The 18,759-nt window shown below is 49.5% G+C and overlaps 1 protein-coding gene and 1 long non-coding RNA gene across 2 annotated transcripts; one reads left to right on the forward strand and one right to left on the reverse strand.

Moving 5' to 3' along the window:
* The first annotated feature begins 106 nt into the window (after window positions 1-106).
* On the forward strand, window positions 107-17,777 carry LOC133163526 (lymphocyte antigen 75-like). The gene is made up of 60 exons (XM_061293516.1): window positions 107-779; window positions 1,908-2,104; window positions 2,184-2,293; window positions 2,437-2,549; window positions 2,618-2,671; window positions 2,748-2,909; window positions 3,021-3,100; window positions 3,442-3,565; window positions 3,660-3,704; window positions 3,778-3,945; window positions 4,540-4,653; window positions 4,732-4,839; window positions 4,944-4,976; window positions 5,277-5,473; window positions 5,555-5,655; window positions 5,775-5,887; window positions 5,965-6,018; window positions 6,087-6,242; window positions 6,342-6,412; window positions 6,921-7,032; window positions 7,131-7,178; window positions 7,257-7,424; window positions 7,811-7,942; window positions 8,008-8,115; window positions 8,186-8,221; window positions 8,552-8,748; window positions 8,830-8,930; window positions 9,050-9,162; window positions 9,240-9,299; window positions 9,366-9,521; window positions 10,692-10,762; window positions 11,123-11,234; window positions 11,313-11,360; window positions 11,459-11,623; window positions 12,004-12,123; window positions 12,190-12,306; window positions 12,371-12,403; window positions 12,574-12,776; window positions 12,850-12,950; window positions 13,078-13,193; window positions 13,263-13,316; window positions 13,392-13,547; window positions 13,649-13,713; window positions 13,816-13,927; window positions 14,000-14,239; window positions 14,339-14,458; window positions 14,533-14,640; window positions 14,711-14,743; window positions 14,815-14,949; window positions 15,239-15,379; window positions 15,510-15,641; window positions 15,714-15,865; window positions 15,934-16,063; window positions 16,145-16,199; window positions 16,271-16,337; window positions 16,400-16,533; window positions 16,604-16,644; window positions 16,707-16,880; window positions 16,973-17,118; window positions 17,249-17,777. The coding sequence occupies exons 1-60, from the start codon at window positions 719-721 to the stop codon at window positions 17,393-17,395; spliced, it is 6,720 nt and encodes a 2,239-aa protein (XP_061149500.1). The 5' UTR covers window positions 107-718; the 3' UTR covers window positions 17,396-17,777.
* LOC133165257 (uncharacterized) lies at window positions 5,028-8,620 on the reverse strand. The gene is made up of 4 exons (XR_009717549.1): window positions 8,299-8,620; window positions 7,161-8,209; window positions 5,758-5,916; window positions 5,028-5,648 (listed from the first exon to the last, which is right to left on the reverse strand). It is a non-coding gene; the product is annotated as an uncharacterized LOC133165257 (long non-coding RNA).
* Window positions 17,778-18,759: the final 982 nt, after the last annotated feature.

Below are 18,759 nucleotides of genomic sequence, written 5' to 3' on the forward strand. Positions count from 1 at the left end.
CGGAATGACGTCCCACGGTAACAAGACATAGTACACAATATACATATAAGTAAACAACACAAAAAAAATAAAAACAAGAAAGCACAAACAATCAATAAATAAGAGTGATGAATAAATAATAAATAAACAAATAACAATAAATATGAGGAGCAAAAATGAAGCAAGTGTACATACAGACAGTCAGAATATAGCGCAAAAGTACAGGACCCTACGCAGAAGGGGGGGGTTTCAGGATCCTAACAGCCTGGAATATATTTTTAATTCATGGCAGATTTGTAAAACTGCTGTTATGTCTTGTCGAAAGCCAACCAACTTGATGCTTTACTAGCATTCCCTGAAGGGCCAACGCCTTAGTCAAGAAAGGTGAGTGTACTTGATTATTACAATTCAAGAGTTTTTTATTCGCCATGTTTGAGCGTGCCAAACAAGGAATTTGACGATTCGCTGGTGTTCAAGTGTAGAAATAAAGACCGTTTACAAATGTCAAAGAAATGAAAGCGTCCGTGCGCTTGCAGGCTTTGTGACGTGTGTGACGGTCACATAGCGCGTGGGCGCGGCCTGTCTTGGGGGTAGTCAATCAAACAAGTCGTTTGAGCTTTCTTCATCCTTTGGCCGTTTCGACTTCATTCGCCTACTTTCGGTGACTGTGAGTTTGCGGACGGTCTCTTCTACTTTCAGTGACTTCGTGAGTTTGCGGACGGTCTCTTCGCCACTAAACATGTGGAACCGACTTACCCGCTTTGTCATCATGATCGGTATCCACTGGACGTGCGCTACAGGTCAGAAACTTTCATCACTTGATTGCAATTTGGATGGCTTTGAACTGCGCGTCGAGTGCAGCCAGGCATATTGTTTTACTTTATCATGTATCATTGAACCATCATTGGATTGTTAAGAAGCCCCGTGTCGTTATTTCAAGAATCATTTGGCAGCTGATGTGTCCTTTTGGATCATTTTCATGTCAAGCTCGGCTTTGTAGATTACTGTTCTGTCACGAGAGCATGGGACCAACTTTACTTTGAAATGATCAGTTACTACCGTTGAGCCAATTGAACGCCGACCTTATCATATATTCGCCATATTATTATCATTATTATTATTATTATTATTTTCAATACATTGGGTAGAGATGTCTAATGCAGTTCAAACGATCCACCTTGTGAATGAGTGTAATAAGGCGAAATCGCCAGCAGATGTCGACAGTTTCTTGGACGAGAGCATCCAGTCTCCCAAGTTAATAACGAGCCCACTTTGCAGGATGTAAAGTTGTAATAAGCGTGTTGCATTTGCCGAAATAAACAAAATCAAAACAAGTTATCCCGTTATCGGCATTGTAAGACCATGTGGTAACTTGGACTTTTTATTCTCATCATGATCGAGCAACATAAAAACGCTCATGCTGCTATTTTTTACATTTGATGACGTGTCAATTGAAGTGATGTTAAAACATAGAAATGCTCATGCTGCTCTCATCATTGGATGACGTGTCCATTGAAGTGAATTTGGGTGCGTATTATACATGGGTACAGGCTTTTTTCCAGCATCAACATGCCATTTTTAGGCCCAATGAAACCACCTAACGCCCACGTGTGGAACAACATAAAGAGCAACGCGTGTACAGTAATCGCTCGCTACATTGGGGTTCGTTCAGTACATGGCGGATTTTTTTTTTTTTTTTTTAAATACCAAATGAAAATGTAGTATTTACATGTTTGAAACTGTTCATGTTTGAATGATAACATATGCACTTATATGCACTTTAATATACATTTATTGATACACAAAAAATGTATGTTAACACTACTTTGCGGATTTCACCTATCGCGGGTGGTCGAGAAACGAGGGATTACTGTATTCCATCAGTGTGCTCTGATCTGTCCCGCCTGATCCCCAAATTTTGCCCTCAGCTAACATCTGTGGTTTCGGATGGCTCGAGCACGAGGCCAGCTGCTACAAGAAGGTGGAGGACCCCAACGGTTGGCTGGGGGCCCGTCACCACTGCGTCTGGGAGGGCGGGGACCTGCTCTCCATCTCTTCCTCGGCCGAGGAAGACTTTGTGAAGAAGACGATGAAGACCCACTTCTGGTTGGGACTCTCCAATCTGGTGAGACGCGAGCACAATCGGCCGTGGGCTCTGTTGCGCTGCTCGATCGACAAACTTGATGTTTTTTTTCCCCCCTCAGAAATGCGACGTAGTCTTGTGTAACTTTAAAGACGAAAACCAGAATCTGAATTGGTCCGATGGCAAGACGACAACGACATACGCCAACTGGGCCTCGGCTCAACCTGGGAGGTAAGAATGAAGTCACAACTTGGCATGCTTTCCTTGTCAGGTGGGCACACGTTGAGGCCACACGAGAGAAACAAACATGCCCAATTGTCCAGTTTGGCTCATTTTTGGTTATGTGTCTCGCCTTACACGACTTCTCCCGACAGCACCGACGTTGCGTCCTGTGCCTACGTCAAACAAAGGACTTATAGTCAATCTGGCAAGTGGATGTCTGGCTCCTGCGCTTCCTCGTTGCCATACATGTGCAAACGGCCACTGAGTAAGCGTGCACGTCCGTCATCATGCTGCCGTTGCAATTGCAAACGTTTTTTTTTTTTTTTTTTGCAGAATGCCCGGCTGGGCGGACGTGTGCCCCCAAAGACAGTTTTGCTGTAGTGGCAAGTGAGTTGTAGCACGCTTTTCACCGCCTTTATCATCATGGTTTCCTACAAAATGTTTTTTTTTTTTGTGGCCTCAGCTTCCGACTGTGACGATGGATACATGCAGTATGGCGATTTTTGCTATTATTTTTCACCACCGGGTATATCTGAATATCCGTTGGCGGCCGAGAGGTACTGTCTCGCTCGGGGAAGCCACCTGGCCAGCGTCCACTCTGATGGAGAGTTCCAATTCATGTCGGGTGAGCCTCAAGGGGAAGCGCACTTGTCGTCCAGTCCCACAAAGTTTGACCACAAGCATCATTTGGCTGAAGCTCTTCTTTGACTGAAGCTCTTATTCTCCTTTCCTCAAGATCACTTATCTTCCACTTGGGTTTGGGTGGGACTCAAGAGGAAGAACAGCAACGACGAGTGGAATGACGGAACACCTTTGGTGAGTGAAATGCCCTTGAAAAAGTCGTTTTGCACGAGCTGAGTTGGCAGGTCCCTGGCACCATAAGATCCAGGACGTTCGTACTTTACACGACTTGCAGGTAAAAGTAATGGCCTTCTGACTTCTCATCTTGGAGACCGTTTTTGAAAGTGCCAGGGAGGGCACAATGTACGTCTTTTGAATGTACATAGAGTGTTTGGCCACCAATAAAATGAAACTGACAAAGTGAATCTTTAATGTGAGAAGGTACAAGGGCGACACCGTCATGTGAGTGATGGTGGTGGGAAGCTGACCAGATCAAATGCAGCAAGCTAAAGTCCTGTCCAAAATGTCATCCGCAGGACTACACGTTGCGGATAGAAGACAGATATAGATATGGTGATGGTTTTGGAGGGTTGCATTATACAGAGAAGTTAATCTACATACTTGGGGAAAAGAGTGACGTCCCAGTTATGTGCCGAAAAGGTCCCAAACTCACACACGCACACTCACTCTTAACCCTTGTCCCATCTTGCACTGCGCTCTCATATCCCCCCCCCCCCCCCCCACTTCCCTGCAGCCAAGCATGGAGGGCTCCGACAGCTGCCATTGGTTGGCCAACCGCGTAAGTGGGCGGGCGTCCGCCGCTGCCGTCGACACGCCACTGTGCTCTCATGCGCTGTCCGTCTGGCTCGCAGGCTGGACTGACAAATGCGGCTGGTGGCTGGATGACCCCTTCAACGACTTCTGCTACCTGATCAACCGGCAGCCCACCGAGACCTGGCAGGAGGCGCAAAATGACTGCCGGCGCTTCGGAGGGAACCTGCTCAGCATCACCGACTTTCACGAGCAGATCTTTGTACACAGTAGGCTGGCCATTCTTTATTTTCTTCCCCCCAAAAAAATCACTGCTATTTACTCTTAACTCTACCCACCCCCCCCCCCCCCCCTTTCTTTGAAAGTGGATGATGTTTATATACGTTGTCTAGGCGCCACACTCGGTCTGCCTGCTCCTCCATCAATTGTTATACCTTCTTCTCTCTGGACTTTTTTGGATTTGCCGTCTCTCTGCAGTTCTAACCGACGTTGAAAGGGTTTTTGGAAATGGCTTGGTTAGTTCCTGGCCTTAAAGTGCCACCAGCCTATTTTGTTGTTACCACGACCTTCCTTACGAGCAGCAAACTGGGTCCTGCGCCGTGCTAAAAATTGCGTTACCGGTCCACTGAAAGCACACATCAATTCAAGGACTAAACGGCTTGAACCCGTTATCGAGTAACGAGGACAAAATTCTGATGTTGAAATAAAAATGTCTTTTGGTTGTAAAATGTGTCAATCCTTTTGTCCCAAAAAGATTGTCGGAATGGAACCAAATCACAATGGGCAACTGTAAGTGATAACCGAATTGAATTGACGCTTGAGTGAATCGTTTGTCTTGTTCCATGGTCTCCTCGGATCCAAAGGTTTCATCAAGACTCTGGCGGTGGACGCTTTATGGTTGGGCGCCAAAACCCCACTGGACGGAGCTGCCAAGTGGACTGATGGATCACTGATAGCTTACGTCCACTTGATTGCAGGTCGGTCTGAAAGCATGTCTGATGTCTGTCGGTTGCAGTTGGGAGAAATCGGCCAGCGCTCTTATCTTCTCCCTCCAGGTGGCGCCGACAAGGGGAAATGTCTTTCCTTCCTCACCGTCAGCGGCCACTGGAAAGCCGACGCGTGCGACAAGAAGAATGGCTACGTGTGCAAGAAAAGAGGAGAAGGTAAGATGTGACACTCCACTGGCCGTCATCACTCGTTGACATTATCCATCCGTCCATCCATCCATCCGTCTGTCTTTGCTTCTTTGCTTTTCAAACTCTTCCAGGAGTGCCAGAACCCAAGCCGTCTTCTGACGACGGTAAGTCGCCATAAACTCTGCGTGTAAAAGACGCTAGACAGAAAAATGCTCTACTGTGTCTCACAATGTATATTTCACATGGGCCTAACGAAAGTTAGGGACCTCTCCGCAGAATCTTTTTTTTTTTTGCGTTGCGCGTCGTCACGGCCCAAGCAGCAAAAGTGACTTTGGCACTGTTGGTAACAGTAACGGTAATGAACATAGCAATTGAGCAGATCTCATCTCTCACTGGAAAACTATTCCCAGTCGTCAGTGTGCTCTGATCTGTCCGCCGGCTCGATCCCCAAATTGTGTCCTCAGCCAAGCGCTGTGGTTTCGGATGGCTCGAGTACGATGCCAGCTGCTACAAGAAGGTGGAGGCCCCCAACGGTTGGCTGGGGGCCCGTCATCACTGCGTCTCGGAGGGCGGGGACCTGCTCTCCATCTCTTCCTCGGCCGAGGAAGACTTTGTGAAGAAGACGATGATGGCCCACTTCTGGCTGGGACTCTCCAATCTGGTGAGACGCGAGCACAATCGGCCGTGGGCTCTGCAGCGCTACTCCGTCGACGAGCTTGATTGTGGGCTTTTTCCTTCTCAGAAATGCGATGACATCTGGTGTCGCTTTGAAGACGGAAACCTGACTTGGTCCGGCGGCGAGACGACGACATACGCCAACTGGGCCTCAGCTCAACCTGGGAGGTAAGAATGAAGTCACAACATGCAGTCGTGGACACACTTTGATGCCACTCGAGAGAAACACGCATGCCCAATCTTCCAGTTTGGTTACGTGTCTCGCCTTACACGACTTCTCCCGACAGCACCGACGTTGCGTCCTGTGCCTACGTCAAACAAGGCACTTATTATCAGTCTGGGAAGTGGATGTCTGGTTCCTGCGCTTCCTCGCTGGCGTACGTTTGCGAGCGGCCGCAGGGTAAGCCTGCACTGCACGTCCGTGTTGCCCTTGGAAGGAGAAAAGCGCAATTGTAAAAGTCTTTTTCCTCTCCCCAGAATGCCCGGCTGGGCGGACGTGTGCCCGCAAAGACAGTTCTGCTGTAGTGGCGAGTGAGTTGCAGCACATCTATATGAGCTTGCCGTGTTTCCTACTAAAAATGTTTTCTTTGTGGCCTCAGCTTCCGACTGCAACGGTGGCGACTTCCTGTATGACGATTACTGCTATCATTACGAGAAAACGCCTAAAAGCTGGGAGGAAGCCGAGAAGTTCTGCTGGTCTCGGAGAGGCCACCTGGCAAGCGTCCACTCCGAGGAAGAGGCCCGATTTGTGTATGGTGAGCACAGAGCCGAAGCCCACCTGTCGTCCAGTCCCACAAAGCTTGACTTGGCTGAGGCTCTTCTCGGACTGATGCTCTTGTTCGCCTTTGCTCAAGGTCACGGACAAAGCCCGTATTCGTCTTTTTTGGGACTCAAGAAGAACAAGTGGAGTGACGGAACAGAATTTGTAAGTGAAATGCTGAAGGCATTTGAGAAAGTTATTTTGCAATAGCGTTGTGCATCAAAGTGACAAAGAAATGTCGGTTTCAAGAGGGGAATGCGAGAGCAGAGCAGCCTGATGGATGACACGCTGCGCAAACTATTTTGAACGAAGATGGTGGCGCCGTTGTGCGCTGGGGATTCGTCACAGCAAGCAAAACAATTTGATCGGACGCTTTGTTGTGAACCGACGAGGCTTAGCCAGGGGGAAGGGCTTGGTCCGCAATGGTATCTGTATGATCCATTTTTGTCCTTTAGTGTTACTTTTGGGTTGTCATTTGCCCTCCAAGCCACTAGAGGGACTCTATAAAACCTGGGGTGAATTTGAACATTGACAGGAGGTTTAGACCGCGTCAATGCCTTGGGGCTATTTGTTTACGTTGTTATAATATTTTTACTTTTAGAGTTGTTTGCCGTGTTTTGTTTGAACAATAAACCTGCACGTCAGAGTCCCAACACGCTCATGTTGTCCGCAGGACTACTCCAAGGGGCAAAATGACACCATGGGAGACTGCATGTTCCCAACTGCTCTTGGGGAGCTCAGTTCCTGCAACTGCGCAGTAAAGCGGCCATTTGTCTGCAAAATAGGTGCAAACGTTCCGAGCGCTCCCTTTGGACTCTGTCGCGGCACACGTTTGCTCATATTTGCCCCCCCCCCCCCCCCCCCACTTTGCCCTTCCCTGCAGCCAAAAGCGGAAGACCTCGACAGCTGTCACCATTGGTTGGCCAACCGGGTAGGTGGCCGGGTGTCCGGCACTGGCCGTCGACACGCCGCTGTGCGCTCATGCGCCGTCCGTCCGTCTCCCTCGCAGGCTGGACTGTCCAATGCGGCTGGTGGACGGACGGCCCCTCCAACGACTTCTGCTACCTGATGATCCGCCAGCCCACCAAGACCTGGCAGGAGGCACAAGACCACTGCCATCACCTGGAAGGGAACCTGCTCAGCATCACCGACTCACACGAGCTGATCTTTGTACACGGTAGGCTGGCCGTTCGTTGTTTTCCAATTCGTAGGAATATAATGAGAAGAAAATGGATGATGAGGAGGTTAGAGTGAACCTGAGATGAAAAGATTCTTACTGCTACTCTTGTAAGTTGTATGGGTAAAACGGCAACACTACAGACGCCGTCATCAAAAGCTGCGTGCCCACCATTGGCGCAAAAAGAAGGCAGGCCCACGTCGTGTGGATGGCAAGAGTTGCTCGGCTGCTTTTTTTGTGTGGAATCATTTTCACCGTCTTTGTTGCAGTATTGTTATCCAATGCGTAGCGCATTTCACAACGGCTGCAGCTGTCGTGAAATGCGCCACACCCATCGCGTTGTATTGCAAGTGTGGTCCGGAAAGACGTTCTACTTTGATCCAAAGGTTACATCAAGGCTGTGGCGCTGGAGGATGACGATGATGCCTCTCTGTGGTTGGGCGTCAAAAGCCCATTCGACGACGACGACGCCAAGTGGACTGACGGCTCACTGTTCAAGAAAATCAAAGACTTTGAAGGTCAGTCTGAAAGCATGTATGTCGGCTGCAGTTGGCAGGAACGCTTAGATCTCGTCTCCCTCCAGATGACGGCAACGAGGAGAAATGTCTTACCTTCCTCGCCGGCAGCGGCGACTGGAAAGCCGACGCGTGCGACCACAAGAGTGGCTACATGTGCAAGAAAAGAGCAAAAGGTAAGTAGGATGTGACGCTCCACTGACCGTCATCGCGCGTTGACGTCCGTCTTTGCGTTTTCTCTTGCAGGAATGACAGATGCTTTGGCGGCTCCTGACGACGACGGTAAGTTGCTGTAAACTCTGTGTTGAGAAGATGCCAGACAAAGAAATGCTCCCAATAGCTGAAAAAAGTCAACATACCGCTGGTGCCAAGTTCCTCGCTCAAAGTCCTCCTAGCCGGCTCCCGTTTTGTTTTATCTGGCTATAGGTACAGCTTGGAATGAGAACAAACGCACGGCGACAATGATCACTTTAGTTTCGTTTTTGAGCCGCCGTTCCATTGCGCAAAATGTTCCGCGAAACATTCCTTGAAGCTGATTGAGTAGATAACTATTATTCCCAGCCAATCAGTGTGCTCTGATCTGTCCGCCTGATCCCCAAATTGTGCCCTCAGCTAACATCTGTGGTTTTGGATGGCTCGAGTACGGCACCAGCTGCTACAAGAAGGTGGAGGCCCCCAACGGTTGGCTGGGAGCCCGTCACCACTGCGTCTGGGAGGGCGGGGACCTGCTCTCCATCTCTTCCTCGGCCGAGGAAGACTTTGTGAAGAAGACCATGATGGCCCACTTCTGGCTGGGACTCTCCAATCTGGTGAGACGCGAGCACAATCGGCCGTGGGCTCTGCAGCGCTACTCCGTCGACGAGCTTGATTGTGAGCTTTTTCCTTCTCAGAAATGCGATGACATCTGGTGTCGCTTTGAAGACGGAAACCTGACTTGGTCCGACGGCGAGACGACGACATACGCCAACTGGGCCTCAGCTCAACCTGGGAGGTAAGAATGAAGTCACAACATGCAGTCGTGGGCACACGTTGATGCCACTCGAGAGAAACAAACATGCCCAATCTTCCAGTTTGGTTATATGTCTCGCCTTACACGACTTCTCCCGACAGCACCGACGTTGCGTCCTGTGCCTACGTCAAACAAGGCACTTATTATCAGTCTGGCAAGTGGATGTCTGGTTCCTGCGCTTCCTCGCTGGCGTACGTTTGCGAGCGGCCGCAGGGTAAGCCTGCACTGCACGTCCGTGTTGCCCTTGGAAGGAGAAAAGCGCAATTGTAAAAGTCTTTTGCCTCTCCCCAGAATGCCCGGCTGGGCGGACGTGTGCCCGCAAAGACAGTTCTGCCTTCAAAGCAGTGAAGAGTGAGTCGCGTCTTTATCCACAGTCACCAGCTTGTTTCCTACTAAATGTTTTCTTTGTGGCCTCAGCTTCCGACTGCAACGGTGGTGACTTCCTGTATAACGATTACTGCTATCATTACGAGGATACGGCCAAAAGTTGGGAGGAAGCCGAGAAATTCTGTTGGTCTCGGAGAGGCCACCTGGCCAGCATCCACTCCAAGGAAGAGGCCCAATTTGTGTATGGTGAGCACCAAGACGAACCGCAGCAGTCGTTAGTAGGGATGCATACCGTGGACCGGTACCTTTTGCCACCCGTACCAAACTGGGTTGCTACCGCAAAGATTCTTTACGAACAATACCACAAACGTTTAACTTTGATCAAATAATAAGTAAATAGCTGAATAATAAAAAACTTCATAAAAAAGTAGTCTCTACCAAGGGGGGGTAGGAGAAACACGCGCAACCCTATGAAGCATTAGCTTACAGTGCTCTCGCTCCTGGGATAAAGCTAAAAGACCGCCCAGTGTTTGGCGCTTTGCGTGGAGCGCCTAATGCTAACACAAACTCCGCATCTTCACCGAATTCTCGCAGCGCTTTTAATTAACCATGCTTTAGTCGAGGTAAGTAGGCTTGCTATGTTTGTCGCGGAGCGGCTAACGGTAACACAAACACCGCATCTTAAACAAATCCTTGCAGCGCTTTTGATTAACCATGCTATAGTCTATCGTTAAGCCTTGCTATGTTTGTCGTTGTGAACTGCGCTAATATATCTGGCCTTTATTGTTTTTCTGTACGGCCACCACAAGAATCCCCATTCCATCTCGCTAAAAGATAAAGATGACTTGTTGCACGACGTGTACATAGACCATTCATTTGAATTTGGCACTGAGCACAGTTTTTTTGTTATGCCCCCTACAGTAAAATACAATAGCTGTAAAAAATGAAGAATGAATATTTGATCTCTATCGCATCTTCAAATTACATACAGTATAAAGCAGGGGTGTCAAACCCATTTTTTTCACGGGCCACATTGTAGTCATAGCTTCTTTCGGAGGGCCATTACGACTGTCAACCCAAATACATGGATGAGCACCTCATATTATATACAGTAAAAGTAAAAAACAGTAAACAAGACAGTAAAAGCTACAAAACAAACTGACAAATAACTCGTTTTAGAATCAGACAAGTAAAAACTTAAAAAAAAAAAAAGTATCTGGCCCCCGGGCCTTGAGTTTGATTTGACACGTGGTATAAAGTATAGAGAACGCTATCGATAAACATCAGCATCGAAAATGAATCTTGGTATTGTCGTTGCTTACATTCTAATGATATGCATCCCCACAAAACATGACAACAGGCATCATTTGGCTGAAACGCTTCTTGCCCTGAAGCTCTTGTCCGCCTTTCCTCAAGGTCACTCGTACACCCAACATTCATCTTTTGTGGGACTCAAGAAGGACGAGTGGAGTGACGGAACAGAATTTGTAAGTGAAATGCTTAAGGCCTTTGAAAAAGTAAGCTGAGCTGGGAAAGTCGAAATTTGTCTTCTCTTAAAAACCTTTCCGACAGTTTCGGCAGCAACTTCCGCTTTCGTCAGAGTTCGGCCGGAAGTTGCTGCCGGAACTGTCGGAAAGGTTTTTAAGGTAAGACTTACACACATAGGGGTCCATGTCTTACAAGGTTGTGTATTAACAGATTCTTGGCCAAGCAAAGACATTTGCACAAAACAAGGGAAGAGTTTTGGCGAGCAGTTAATGATTTGTCGTCAGCACTCAAAAAACTCAAAACAAAGTTTTCTACCCTACCAAAAAGGGGGGGTTCCAACACACTCATGTTGTTCGCAGGACTACCAAGAGTGGGAAAATAACACCGTGGGAGACTGCGCGTTCCCAACTGCTCTTGGGGAGCTCAGTTCCTGCCTCTGCACAGTAACACGGCCATTTGTCTGCAAAACAGGTGCAAACGTTCCGAGCGCTCCTTTTTGTCACGCCACGCCCTTGCTCATATTTGACTCTCCCCTGCACTTTCCTGCAGCCAAGCGCGGAGGACCTCGACAGCTGCCGCCATTGGTTGGCCAACCGGGTAGGTGGGCGAGCGTCCGGCATTGCCGCCGGCACGCCGTTTGCTGTCGCCTGCGCGCTCTGCTCTGCTCTCAAGCGCCGTCGTCTGTCTGCTCACAGACTGGACTGACCAATGCGGCTGGTGGCTGGACAACCCCACCGACGACTTCTGCTACCTGATCGTCCGCCAGCCCAAGACCTGGAAGGAGGCCCAAGACAACTGCCATCGCCTGGAAGGGGACCTGAGCAGCATCACCGACTTTAACGAGCAGAACTTTGTACACGGTAGGCTGGCCGTTCCTTTGTGTCCACTCATGAATGAATGAATAAATTCTGTCGTTCCCCGGTTGGGCAATGTGCCGCATTGGGATTGATTGGAGACTTTACAAATCGGCAACTGCTAGATAGTTTAGCGTGCGGACGTTTGCCGTAGAAATAATTTAGCGGACGGACGTTGGCCGTAGCTCTATCTAATGTCCTTTGATGTGTGCTGGCTTGAGCACAACATATTGGCGGCCACTAGGGGGCCACAACCGCTCGTTTTCGGAAAGCAAAAACACATTCAAGCAAAGTATGGGCTCGAGCACAAAGCTCAATGAGCCGCTGAGTAAAGTGTCTCTCTGAAAGATGTTTCTGACCGTTGGTTGTTTGCCTTGGCTCCAAAGGTTACATCAAGGCTCTGGCAAACGCGCCCTCTCTGTGGTTGGGTGCTAACACCGCTATCACTGAAGACGACACCAAATGGACTGACGGATCCCCGTTCGCTTTCATCCACTCGAGCGCAGGTCGGTCCGGAAGCACGTCTGTCGTTTGGAGGAACGGAGGAGCGCTTAGATCTTGTCTCCCTCCAGGTGACGCCGATGCCAGCTCTCAGGAAACCTGTCTTTCCTTCCTCACCGGCAGCGGCGACTGGAAGGCCGACAGGTGCTCCCGCATGCGAGGCTACATGTGCAAGAAAATGAAAAAAGGTAAATAAGATGTGACGCTCCACCGGCTGTCATCACGCGTTGACGTCCGTCTTTGCTCTTGCAGGAGTGACAGCACCTTCGCCGTTTCCTCTCCAAGGTAAGTTGCCTTGAACTGTGCGTCACGCCTAAAACAACACACACTTGCAATGGCCAGTAAATGTCCTGCTCCATTGATCTTGGCAAAAAGAAGTTGCAGCGGGGCGCTCAAGTCACACAGTCTTGTCATATGCCAAATCTGTCCGCCTGATCCCCAAATGGTGCCCTCAGCCAAGCTCTGTGATCCCGGATGGCTCGAGTACAACTTCAAGTGCTACAAGAAGGTGGAGGCCCCCAACGGTTGGCTGGGGGCCCGTCGAGACTGCGTCTGGCAGGGCGGCGACCTGGTCTCCATCACCTCCTCGGCCGAGGAAGACTTTGTGAAGGACAACATGGGCAAGAAGACCCCCTTCTGGCTGGGACTCTCCACTCTGGTGAGACGCATGCACTGGCGGCTGTGAACTCTTGGAGCGACCGCCTTGATTGTTTTTTGTTCTTGCGCCCTAGAATTGCGACGACATCTGGTGTGACTTTGTGGACGGAAACCTCACTTGGTCTAACGGCGAGATGCTGACACTCACCAACTGGGCCTCAAATCAACCTGGGAGGTAAGAAATCTCAACTTTGCATGCTTTCCTTGTTAAGGGCGCTCGAGAGAAGAAAAACATGCCCAATCTTCCATTTCGGCCCATTGTCGGTCGTGGGTCTCTCGCCTCACGCGACTTGTCTCGACAGCACCGACGTTGCCTTCTGCGTCTACGTCAACCAAGGGGCTTGGAGGCAGCCTGGCAAGTGGAGATCTGGCTCCTGCGCTTCCTCGTTGGCGTACATGTGCAAACGGCCGGCGAACTGTAAGCCTGCGCATCCGACGTAATGATGCCGTTGAGAGGAGGAAAACGTAACTGGGCCTTTGTTTACAGTCTGCCCGGGTATTGAGAGGTGTTTCCCCAAAGGCGGTTCTGCTCTAGTGGCAAGTGAGTTGCAGTGCGCTTATTTGCACTTTTACCATCCCCTCATGGTTTGCTACAAAATGTTGTTTGCGGCTTCAGCTTCCTCCTGCGACGATGGCTACTTCCTGTATGGCGATTACTGCTATCGTTACGAGGAAATGCTAAGAAACTGCGATGAAGCTGAAGATTTCTGCCGTGAGTGGGGAGGTCACCTGGCCAGCGCCCACTCAGATGGCGAAGCCCAATTTCTGGCTGGTGAGCACCAACGCGTACCGACGACAGCAGAGGTGGTCCCTGATCACATTCAACGGGTTTGGCGCTGATGGTTCAAAAACTCTTTGTTTCCTTTCCTCAAGCTCACAAGCAATCAGCAATGATGCCTCTTGTGGGACAAAGGATGGGGGTGAACGGACAATATTATGTAAGTTGATGGCAGTCTATGAATCATGTCAATGAGTTGCGCCGAGAATGTCACGTGACAAGGATAGATTGCAACCATACAACGTTGTGGCTCGGCATGCAGGACTACAGCGAGTGGGACAGCGCCCCTTCCATGGACTGTAAACGACTGGCATCTAATGGAAAGCTCCATAATGTCATCCGGAATTCCACCAGGCCATTCTTCTGCAAAAAAGGTCCAAAAAGTCCCAGACACTCATTTCGCACACTGTCTCGCGATGCTCATATTTGCCCCTGCTTCCTTGCAGCCAAGCACGGAGGGCCTCTACAGCTGCCAGGTGGGCGTCCGGCACCGCCGCCCACGCCCTCCGTCTCCCTCGCAGGCTGGACTGACAAATGCGGCTGGTGGCTGGACGACCCCTCCAGCGACTTCTGCTACCTGATCAACCGCAAGCCCAAGACCTGGAAGGAGGCCCAAGACGACTGCCAGCGGCAGAAAGGGAACCTGCTCAGCATCACCGACTCGCACGAGCAGAACTTTGTACACGGTAGGCTGGCCATTTGTCTATTATGCCTGGCATCTGTCTTTGGCCATTCGGCTCCCTTGAGGTATATTTCTGAATGACGATTGTGCTCCATATTGTTAGGTTACTTCAAGGCTCTGGAGACCGGTCCCGCTTTGTGGTTGGGCGCCAATGAAACGATGGAGCTTGACGGCGGCAAGTGGGCTGACGGATCCCCCTTCTCTTACGTCCACTTTAGTGCAGGTCGGGCGTGGATGTTTGTCGGCTGCAGTTTGGAGAAATGGACCGGCGCTTAGATCTCTATGTTCTCCCTCCAGGTGACACCGATGGGGGCGAATGTCTTTCGTTCCTCACCGGCAGCGGCCACTGGAAAGTCGACGCGTGCGACAACGCAATTGGCTACGTGTGCAAGAAAAGAGGAAAAGGTAAGATGCGATGCTCCGCTGACTCTCATCGCGTGTGTCATGACATCCCCGTTCTGGTTCCCGCTTGTAGGAAAACCGTCAAAAGCCCTGCCGCTACAGGACGGTAAGTTGCCGTGAATGTTTTTGGTGAAAAGAAGCGAGAGAGAGAGAGAGAACAAGGTTGTGCTCTCACAGGCTACATGAAAAAGATTGTCTGCCAAGGAGATTGGAAAACCCTTGAATGTCCCGAAGAACGAGTCATCCGGATCCAGTCAGCCTTCTACGGGCGGAGGCGTAGCGATGTCTGTCCAAATAGCAACGCAACAGATGGTAAGACAAAAGGATCCACGAGTGGCGACCTTGACTTTGGCTTGGCGTTCTGGAGCCGCTTTGGTCAGACTGAAGCAATGCGAGCTTTAGCATTTTTGTCGCTGCGTTTTCACAAGTGTTGGAACTCACGCCTTACGATACTTAATTAAATCAAAATGCCCTGCGATTGACACATGATCGATATCAATTGAAAATACCTTGATTCCTTAACAAAATCAGAAGAAGAAAACCAGCAAAGAAGCTTCCATGTGTCTTACTCAAACGGGTGCCGCTGTGCTGTAACTTGCAGGGACGTGCACGGTGGACCTCTCTTTCTACAAGACAATGTGTGACAACGATCATGATTGCACCATTCAGCTTTTGGATTCGCATTCCTGCCCTGGTGTCTCCTCCAAATACTTGTATATCGTCTACAGCTGTGAAGAGACAGGTGGGCGTCACATCCCGACACTTACTGTTGTGCCTAGACAGAGCTTTGGCAAGGGACTGGTGTCCAGATCATTGAATGTGTGTCAACTGAGCATCCCTTCCATGTAACTAACGCCTTTGTCTTTCTTCAGTGTGTCTTGACAGTCTGACAACTGACGGGAGCATTGGAGACTCTGCCTTTTCAGCCTCTTCCTCTATGATCAAGGACAAACTTCACAAAGCGCATCTCGGAGGCAGCGGGTGCTGGTTACTGAGCGAAAAGTGTTAGTTGAAAAAGCCGACTTTAGTTGCGTGTATTTTGGTGTCCCAAGCAATGTAATGCCTTCCTCGTTCAGCCGGCTGGATCCAGGTGAACCTCGGTCAGAGGAAAAAGGTGACAGCCATCGTGACCCAGACCTGTCGTAAAAGCGTGAGGCAGCAGTACACCGCACTTGAGATGCAGATCAGTATTGACGGAAAGTCTTGGTATACCCACCCAGATGGGCAGGTAAACAGCCGGCCGGTCAGGCAACCCAGGCTGTTGTCATTGCAAACATGCACGTGCTCTGTTTCTAGTTGGGTTTGGGGACTCGTCTGCTAGCCACGCCTGTGTTCACCCAGTATGTCCGCCTCCTGCCAGTCGACTACGGATTGAATGACGGCCTTCGCTTTGATGTCTTGGGGTGCGCCGTTGACGACACCGCTCGTGAGTCAAACACTTGGCCGCTCTGAGGGCTGTGAGAAAACCAGCTTCAAATGTGCTTTGATTTGCCCTTTTGACCCACAGACATCACCTGTGCCAGTAATTTCAAAAGCCTCACCATGTTCACCAGTTCAAAGACGTGAGTCAGACCCGACATGAGTTTCTTGGCGGTGAAGCCTCCCCTCCCAACTCCCACGTTGTCTTCCGCAGGGTCCTCTGCCCACCGGGCTGCGGCAAAGCCCCCCACATTGTCTACGGAACATCGATCTACAACCAGGTATGTAAATACTGAACGACCGACCCTCCGGCGGCTTTGTCTGAGACGTTTTCTGAGTGCAGGACTCAAACATCTGCACGGCCGCTATTCACGCGGGTATCATTCGGAACGAGATCGGAGGAGCCGTGACTTTGCTGAAGGCGCCGCCACAAAACGCCGACCTCATCTACACTGAGAACGGGATCACTTTAGTTCAGTGAGTGGTCAGCTCTCACCGCCGAGTCGGCTTATAGAGGCCCGGCTCATTCTCCCTTTACTGTCTGCAGATACGGCGGCAAAATGGTTTCTCACGCCTTTGCTGAGAACGGTGAGTAGAATGTCCAGAATAGTTAGCATTTCACACTTGATGTGACGGCATCTTGCGTGCAGAGCCCAGATGCTTGGGACCCGACTGGGAGGAGTTTGCGGGCTTCTGCTACAAACGTTTGGATGATCAAAAGACGTGGTACGGTGCTCAACACACCTGCAGGAACGTCTGTGCCGAACTGGTGTCCGTCCGCTCCGAGGCGGAGCAAGATTGGCTGCAAGAAGCCATGAACTTTGGTGCGTGCGCCAACGCCCGACGGTCTTCCGTCACAACTACTCGATATCTGGGAAGCGGATGAGAGCTCTGTTGCTGTCCGTGTCCTCTGCAGGCACCGGCGACACGTGGACCGGACTGAACGACCTGGTCATCAAGGGCAGATTCATGTGGTCGGACCGCCAGAAGGTGACCTTCACCCACTGGGCTATGGGAGATCCTGGCCGCCTGTTGGAGAATTGCGTGGCCACGTTGAGCCAGGTGGGTGCGGTTATTTCGATCTCTTTGTGTGTCTTGGCATGTGAAGAAATTGACAATAAAGCTTTGACTTTTTGACTTATTTGTCAACACCTGCCCAACTGTTTGAAATCATCCCAATTTTGACTTTCAGACTGGCAAATGGAGAAAGATGTCCTGCGTGCGACTCAACAGCTTTGTGTGTAAGATGCCCACGGCGCGTTATCCAATCAAAGTGCGTCTTGCATCTGGAGTGGCAGCCTGCCGTGACGGCGTCCGGGTGTGGAATAACTCTCGATGAGTCCAAGTGCGTCTTGCATCTGGAGTTGGCAGCCTGCCGTGATGGCGTCCGGCAAATTGCTGGTCTCAATACAAATATTCTGATTTGATTATTTAAAGTTTTATTGACCATGCATTTTTATTATTCGGTTTAATTGATCATGCATTCAAAGTTGTTCACATGCATTATTCTTCGGTTTGATTTACCATGCGTTATATTATTCTGTTTTATTTACCATGCGTTATTATTATTATTCCGATTAATTTACCATACGTTCTTTTCATTCTTTCTGTCACTATTATTACTATTATGATTAATGGACCATGTGTTATTATTCTGTTTAATTTATCATGCATACCCTGTAGTGAAATATACAAAAAAAGAATAAAAAATTAAAAGACAATTCCCGTTCATACCTCATTCTGATTTTCCCATCCATCTTCTATCACTTAAATCTGGGGTCGATTCGTGGGGGCAGCAGCTTTAGGACGGGCGCCCATCCTCCCCTTTTGTCCAGCTCATCCCGGGAGATTGATCCCAAGGCGTTCGCAGGCCAGCCGAGAGACATAGGGTGCGCCCATTTTGGCCGCTTGTAGCATCACCCATCTCGCGGTCCATCCTGCCCTTGCTCGTGAACAAGACCCCAAGATACTTGAACTCTACTCGCCTACTGCCCGATGACAGTTGGGATAGACTCCGACATGTTCGCGACCGAATTCTGATTTGATTTTCTGATGTGTTTTTGTTCTGTGTCTGCCCTCTTTGTTTCGTGTTGAAACGTCGTTCTCGATTAACAGTTAAGAGCGCCCTCCTGTGGAGGCTTAGTGTAAGTGATTTACTCAGCACGAGACTCACGGACGGATCAGTTATACCTACTGTGAATGTACGAAGTTGACGTTGTCCGTAAGTCTTGCAAACTTATCTTTTTTCTGTTAGACTTTTGTAAACGATTGTATGTTAATTTTATTTGCATGTCAAAGTTACGTTAGCCAACATGCTACAAGCTAACGATTGTCTAACGCGGTGTTTGCTTTATTTTGTATTTCAGTTTTACGATGGTCTTAAGAGAGCAATGGTTTGAAACCATTCGTCAATAAATCAGCGTTTAAGACAACCAAGTCTGATTATTCGCTGGTGGAGAAGTAGACGCTTCGGAGTGAGGACAGCACATTCTGTTTGATTTAATGTGCCATATTATGATAAATCTACCATGCGTTCTTCTGTTTTATTTCCCATGCATCGAGTAAGTTTGCACTTGAATTAGGGGGACATTTATTTTCTGGTGCAATAAAAACCGTCAAATCAAAAATCCCACCCAAAGAATCTGCACTCAACATCTCACAAAATCTTCGCAGCACATTCAAAATCTACATGTTGCATTCGAA

This window comes from Syngnathus typhle, linkage group LG1 (assembly GCF_033458585.1).
Source record: "Syngnathus typhle isolate RoL2023-S1 ecotype Sweden linkage group LG1, RoL_Styp_1.0, whole genome shotgun sequence".
In the NCBI taxonomy this organism is placed as follows: Eukaryota; Metazoa; Chordata; class Actinopteri; order Syngnathiformes; family Syngnathidae; genus Syngnathus; species Syngnathus typhle.